The sequence below is a fragment of the Musa acuminata genome, chromosome BXJ3-8 (assembly GCF_036884655.1).
Source record: "Musa acuminata AAA Group cultivar baxijiao chromosome BXJ3-8, Cavendish_Baxijiao_AAA, whole genome shotgun sequence".
NCBI classification, from domain to species: Eukaryota; Viridiplantae; Streptophyta; class Magnoliopsida; order Zingiberales; family Musaceae; genus Musa; species Musa acuminata.
In genome coordinates, this window is record NC_088356.1 from 40,698,025 (window position 1) to 40,705,121 (window position 7,097).

Consider the following 7,097-nt stretch of genomic DNA (forward strand, 5'->3'; position numbering starts at 1 on the left):
GTGATGGAAGACATGGCATCCGAGAAGACAACACTGAAAGAATGAGGTTCATGGAAGTTTCACCAGCGCAGAGAAGCATCTCACTACAGAGACATGGTGGTACCACTTTGCATCACAAGTACCAGCATGACCCTTATCTTTGGCCACAAGAGTGGCCTGGTGGACAACATGCAGGCAAGCACTGGCATGAATGAATAATCCACCAAACAGACAGAGTGGAAGAAAAATGAACTTGAGAAACATGAATTCTCACTGCTACCTTCCAAGACTGAATCTCCTCCACATTTTTATCTTGGTAAGTTTGATTTTAATTAAACATATACAGGCTTTTCCAAGATAAGAACGATGAGACACATGAGGGAAATTGCTTCTAACCAACAGCTACCCATTTCCAGAGCACTGTTACAGTAGCATTTACAAATGGCAATTGGGGGAAATCCACTTGTAATTTCCCCCTCCCCCGACTTACAAAAAGATGCTGGACCTTTGAGAAACTCATGCTCAACCACGATAAGAGACGACACGATCACCCAAAAAGAAGGGTGGTGCGCAAGATGATAAGCGGATGCGTTTGTTAATGATGAAATATTCTAAGACCTCTATGTCTGGGAAGAGTGGGTAAGCAACCTGGCATGGTTGTGCTCGCCTTCGTAAGTGACGATGAGCATTGAGGGGTCTTCCAAGCACCTTTCGACGTGTTTTCGTGCAGGGCAGCCTCTCATACTGCTACATTTGTAGTATCCCCTGCATTATTTTAAATGTATTTATCCCCTTTTAGATAAAAATTCATTTGCAAAAGACAACAAAATGAAAGATATAGTGGTTTCAGACACTATAACATAAGTCCAAATTTAACAAAGGATTCAAAGTGTATGTTTCATGAAAGATACATTTTTTCGCTCTTGTAGGTCACTACTTCAAATGTTTGGTATGAGAAAAACCAGAGCCGAGGATACGCATAACAATCTGTTATTGCCCAAAGACTGGCAAAAGAACAATTTCGACAAGAATATTGTGTGCACGATTTGCATTATAAGCACAAATGTGCCTACTTCTTAACTTAATGGTTATTCTTGAAACTGATAACTAATGAAAAACATAGCCAGTAAATTGAGTTTAAAGAGAATATTTGAGATAATTTAAGCTCAATTTATAAGTTCTACTAAGGTAAAGTTGACAATCGGTGAAAAAAATGATTGTCATTGCATATTGAGTCATCTTAAGATATGCTGCACGAAGCAAATAAATTAAAACAGACTAATATATAGAACCCAGAAACAACTAAGTGCACAGTCACATCTATCCAGAAATTTGCAGCAACTCAAAGGAAATCAACAAACCATGTACACGAGTATTGGCATCATACCTAGGATGAGGAGAGCCCTTGATTGGCTTTTGCCCATACTTCCTCCATGAGTACTCGTCAGGAGGGATATCAGCCAGTTTATTGCTGATGGCAGGCACCTTAATGGATCTCTTCACTCTCAGTTTCCTACAGGTAATACAAGTAACTATTATTCGATTCAATGCAAAGAACATCAATTCCAGCACCTGAGTGAAGATAACATCCACGACCTCACCTCCTCTTCGAGCAATGACACCGGCCAGTTGTTGCACATTTGCCATTTCCATCCTCCCCTCTGCATACGCACCTCCTCTTGGGAGGAGGGTGCAGGTTAATTGGATCAGATGATGCTGGTCCACCGATCAGATGGAATGGCTTTCCATCCAAGCTGGCCATGCTTCCATCCATGCTTAGCGACGACACGAAGGACCTAGTTGTCGATGCGGATGGTGTGTGGCTAGAGCTCTCAAATTTGAGATTTATGGCACTATGACTCCTCCGAAACATGTCAGCCTCAAGCTTCATCTGATGATGAAGCTGAAACCTTGGATCATTCTGCTGCTGCTGCCGCGGAAGGAACTGGTACTGACTTGACGATGAAGCTTGCAGCCCAAATTGGTTCTCGAGAAAGCTCCTCCGGTTGATTGGGAGGGGGTTTCCAGAACTTGAATCCAAAATTTGTATCTTGTTCTTTAAAATATTTCTTGGGGGTAGTTGAGGTGGGTTGGGACAATGGTCCATCTTGGATCCCAGTTGACTGTCTGAGAAGAGCTTACTGTTGGAGGGGGATCGGACTTTACTGGCAATTCTAACTCTTCCATGGCCAGCACTGTTACTGAGCAAAGACACCACTCTCTTGAATCTTGAAACAGCATCTCCTGTCCCTGCCAACAGGTTTCCAGATTGGACTTGATCTTGAGACTGGGAGAGAAGGCTCAGAACTCTGTGGCAGCTGTCCACCGCAGCTCTATTAGCTTTCTCCACCTCCTCCATCTTAAAACCAGCGCTCTAAATCGTCCTCAAAGATCCCATATTATTAGCACCAGGCGCATCTGACAAATCACAACCGCACTTCATCAGGAAGATCTAAAGATTAACATCAAAGAAACAAAAATTCGATTTTGATGAGATTTCACACTGGTTGTCTCACTAGAGAGCACCAGATATGATCGAAATCGAAATTATTGGAGGTGTTGGGTATGAAATTGAAGAGAAGACATGTTGTTTCCCAGCAAGTTTAGACTCCGAACCTAGTTCAGCAGGCAGATCCTCCAAAAACCAGTCTACCAAAAGATTCATCAAGATCACATTTTTTCCATCAAACTGGGCTCAAAACATCAGAAAAGAGTCTCGTTCACAATGATTACACGCATTCCGACAAAACAAAGAATCAAATATTTAGCCGAAGAAACCAAATCCACGGCGGCAAAGGAGAGAAGGGGATGAGAGGCGGGATCAAGGAACTGACCTTGAACTTGAGGAAAGAGGGGGGAAGGGGGAGGGGGAGGGAAGAACCTGAGAGTGCTGGTGGTGTTGGCCTCCCGATGACGTCCGTGGGATTGGAAGGTGTGAGGAAAACAACAACCGACGGGTTGGAATTCTTTTTCCTCTCCCCTCCACCTCTCCTCTTTATTACTTTAATACCCGAAGCCAGAGAGAACAGTAAGCACCGAGGACGCAGGACTCTAATGTTAAATTGAATATTATAGGGGGTTTATAATAAAATTTAAGGAAAGCCATTTTTCCGTTTTCGTCCCTGGAATTCTCAGTATTCCTAAATTCTACACCATCCTGTTTCATCATGGGAGCCGTCACCCACTTCTTTACCCGTGCAACGATTGGCTAGAGTGCGGTGGAGCTCAAAAGCAATGGTCCTGCTTTCTGGGTAACTGATTGATCGTCACATGTAACTTTGATTTGTTTTCATTCCACAATATATTTTATTTATTTTCAGAAGTAATTAAAAATAATCAATCTCAATGGATAGCAATATTAGATTTATTTGTTTTTGTGCAACTCATTAACCGTTCTAATAAAAATATAATCAGTAAAAGAAACACTAGAATTAAATTATTGTGTAATTTTGACTTTTTAAGTAAAGTTTGGTAACTTTAGATTTCACCAATAAATATTGGGATGATTTTTATGTTCAATGATATTTTATTTTTTATATTATTTATGTAACGAAATTTAGTATACTATATCTAGAAACAAAAAAAATCACTAAATATAAAAATTATTATTTTAAAGATATAAAATAGACAAGAATATAAAATATCTCTAATGTATTTAGCAGCATATTGAGTTTCACATGATATTAATGTAAATCCAAAACTTAAATTAACTTGAGATGACTAAAAGATTAATTATGGTTACACACATTATACTCAAATCAAGAGGAATGCTCACTAAAATCACTAATTTTAGAGGGATATATATATGCAAAAATATTGACAAAATAAAAAAGCACAATTTGCATGCAAGGTTATTTAATACCTTAAGAAAATGGATCCATGAACCAATCAATGTCTCCATTATTTGTACATTTGTTCTATCTTTCTGTCTTATGTGGAGAGTAAGAACCAATAAAATTAGAAGAAGGGCAAACTAAGGTTTCTATTCATAGCCAGATTGAGATTGGTGGATAAACAATGATGCACTCGATAACGACTACACAATTCAATGATGATACATTGGTGGGAGCTTGTCTAAGCATCAACTTTAATTGGGTTAAACAGCCTCTAAATCTTGGTTTCAACAAAAGACTCCCAAAAATATATTAATTTTTTTAAAAAATGATAGTAATTTTGTTCTTTCTTAATGATTGAAAACTTAATTTTATGATGCCATCATATTCCATTGTTATCCAGTTATAAAATCATAAGAAATATATGAGGATTATGTAATACAATCTTAACAACATGGTAAATTTGGATGATGAAAAGAATAAAGAAAGAGAAGAGAGAGATGAGCAAATTATTAATGTAGTTTATTGATGTAGTATTCATTCATCGGCCTTTGATTTGATCCATGAAATCGACTATTGATTATTAATATCAAGAGATAAGTGGGTGGAAATACTATGACCCTTCCATAATAAGAATATCAAATGTTCTTTTTAAATTGCTTATATTTCATCACCTTTTTTAATCATTTTATATTTTTAATAATATTATTAAAATAAAATTGATGATTTATTGAATTTTTTTAGATTTTCTTGGATAATATCTCTCTTTTTTTCATTTGGTATCTCAATTTTTTCTCTAATATTAGTTACCAATGTCTCTTTCTTCGAAATAAAGGTAGCAGGGTGATGATAGCCTCGATGAGATGAAAGCAATAATATTTTCTTGAGGGGAATGAGACGATCACGACGAACCTCGTGTAAGATGACTTCGAAATAATCAATTATGCTTACTCAAAGAAAGAGGTGACGATGATAAGGAGTACCATTACCATAATCAAGAAAGAAAGAGATATCGATGACAACCATGGACATTTATGATATTAAAAAAAAATAAAAATATCAAATAAAAACTAAAAATGGAAGGCATCATCTGAGAAAAAAAAAAAAACTCAGCAAAATTTTCAGTGAAATTTTCTTTCTCACATTTGGACACTTAGATTTTTTAGAGGTGCGAATACTTAAATCTCAATCCTCCAAAATTTGTTTGAATCCACATAATGCTTTTGCATAAAGTTGAAGGAGGAGTTCTCGATGTGAAAAAATCAAAGAGAGAGAAAAGAAAAGGAAAAGATTCTCTCTACCGCTTTCACAAGATTATGGAGCTTTTGGGATCATCGTGTCGGACGCCAATTTAAGCGGCACTTCCACATGGGTTTGACTTCGATGATCCCTCTTCTCCAAACGACGCCGTTTGTTTGGGTTGGAGAGGTCTAACATGGGTCAACTACTTCGAGGTTGGTTCTTGTTCTCTAATTAGATCCAATAGATTTAATCTTGTTTAGATGAAGACTCAAAAAATAATTATAGGACTTATATAAAACATAATTACATTTCATATTAAGAGTAGATTTTCGAGAAGGAGAAGAGAACGAGAAGAAGTATGAAATCTTATGAAAATAATATATATATATATATATATAATATTAGATCATCCGAAAAGAAAAAAAGAAAATATGTGTTTCGAGTTCAAACTCATGTTCGAATCGATAAATACCGATCATATTTACTGTATATCATCTAGAGGATATCAGGTATTGTAATCTATTTTTATGGCTCAGTTTAGAAGCCATAAATGAGACGAGTCAAAATTGTGATGATGATTCCCATGATCTGATCGAAAGTCAAAATTTTGGCTCTTTCTCAGTCAAAAGCCAAATATTTTGAGTTCAAGATCAGAGTTGAAAGGGCAGTGTTGAATCCCAAAACACGCATGAGAGACTTCTTTTCTAGAATAGTGAGAGGGAATAAGGTGTATGATTCAAACAACAAATGATTTGTCTTTGAGGAAAGCCAAAGATAGAGTGCAATTATCTTGACAAACTTTAGATCTATCACTAAGACAATGCAGTGCTCCTACTCCACTTCAGCCAAAGATGCATTCATGGCTCCCTCCACTTCATCTCCTACCACCTTCACCACGCAAACAAACCAATCAATGTCTGTTCGTGATGATTGGATTACACAACCTTCGAGAAATGTTCTACCTTCGTTTCAGTAGCCACTTCCACCGACAAAACCCGGCCGGAGAAGCTGGCGCTGATGGTGGTGGCCTTCACTCCCATCTGCTTCAGGCGATGCAGAGCGGAGAACACTGAATCGAACGACGACGAACGACTCTCGGGTTGCACTTTGATCGCCGTTTCTTCTGCTTCCATCACGTTCCCAGATATCATCACCTCGAGCTCCTTGTTGCGACTCCGTAGCTTCTCCCTCGCTTGCTGCAGCTCCTTCACGTGCTCCCAAGCTGCTCGAACAACGGAGATCTTGTCACCCTGCAATATGCATCCTCTGATGTCAGGTCCAGAATTAGGTTTACTGTATCTGGAACAATATTGAGACCTTTGATCCGTGAGATAGCATGAAGCGGAGGTCAGCGAACCCCTGGCTCAGCCTCTCCCTTCTCCGTCTCTCCTTCATCAGATGCCGAAGCTTGCGGCTGTTCCCTGCCGTCTTCTCCTTACAGCTCTCTATCCTGACGCCCACGACGACGGTCTGCCAAAACTGGATCATTCTCCGGTGGATATTTGAAGCGCCGCCACCCATACTACCAGAACCCGCCGACATGGCCGCACCATCGCACGCTTTGTACCGGACGAAGGCGGACTGCGGCGGTGGCACGGCCGGCGTTGACAGCACGAGCGGGCTACGGAGGCATTCCAGGAGGTCGAGGGTGTCGGCCAGCGGCGAGAAGGCCCAGCTGTGGATGTCGTGATGGTCGTCCTCGTGGAAGGGGAAGGCGTCCATGGTAGCTTTCCCGGCCTTTCTTCTGCTTCTCTTCCCGCGTAATTTAAGTTGCAGTTGGTAGTCGTTTGAACGGGACGCGATCACGTGTGTCGCGTAAAGGACTTGAGAAGTCAACGGAAGATATGGTTTCGCAAATGGGGTCAACGTGTTCCCGTTCCCACATGTAGATTCTTCGACCGAGTCAATCTTCGTTAGAATAATAGTAGGCGATAGCACACTTGGCATGCTGCATAAAATATTCTTGCCCACTGGTGTGGACATTGGACATCGTTGCCTTCTTGAAACACAAACTTGTCAAAAATTAATTATAATTTTTTTTCT

The 7,097-nt window shown here is 39.5% G+C and overlaps 2 protein-coding genes across 3 annotated transcripts; both read right to left on the minus strand.

Moving 5' to 3' along the window:
• Positions 1-232: 232 nt before the first annotated feature.
• On the minus strand, positions 233-2,950 carry LOC135584596 (probable WRKY transcription factor 21). 2 transcript variants are annotated; one of them, XM_065163046.1, is made up of 4 exons: positions 2,861-2,950; positions 1,581-2,397; positions 1,367-1,492; positions 233-744 (listed from the first exon to the last, which is right to left on the minus strand). In XM_065163046.1, the coding sequence occupies exons 2-4, from the start codon at positions 2,336-2,338 to the stop codon at positions 600-602; spliced, it is 1,029 nt and encodes a 342-aa protein (XP_065019118.1). In that variant the 5' UTR covers positions 2,339-2,397; positions 2,861-2,950; the 3' UTR covers positions 233-599. The 2 variants fall into 2 exon arrangements, with proteins under 2 accessions (XP_065019118.1, XP_065019119.1); XM_065163047.1 differs by lacking the exon at positions 2,861-2,950 and adding an exon at positions 2,596-2,759.
• A 2,935-nt stretch (positions 2,951-5,885) lies between these two features.
• On the minus strand, positions 5,886-6,776 carry LOC103995150 (transcription factor BHLH148-like). The gene is made up of 3 exons (XM_009415673.3): positions 6,372-6,776; positions 6,017-6,304; positions 5,886-5,942 (listed from the first exon to the last, which is right to left on the minus strand). Exons 1-3 carry the CDS (start codon positions 6,774-6,776, stop codon positions 5,886-5,888), a joined length of 750 nt encoding a protein of 249 aa, XP_009413948.2.
• Between the last annotated feature and the right edge of the window lie 321 nt (positions 6,777-7,097).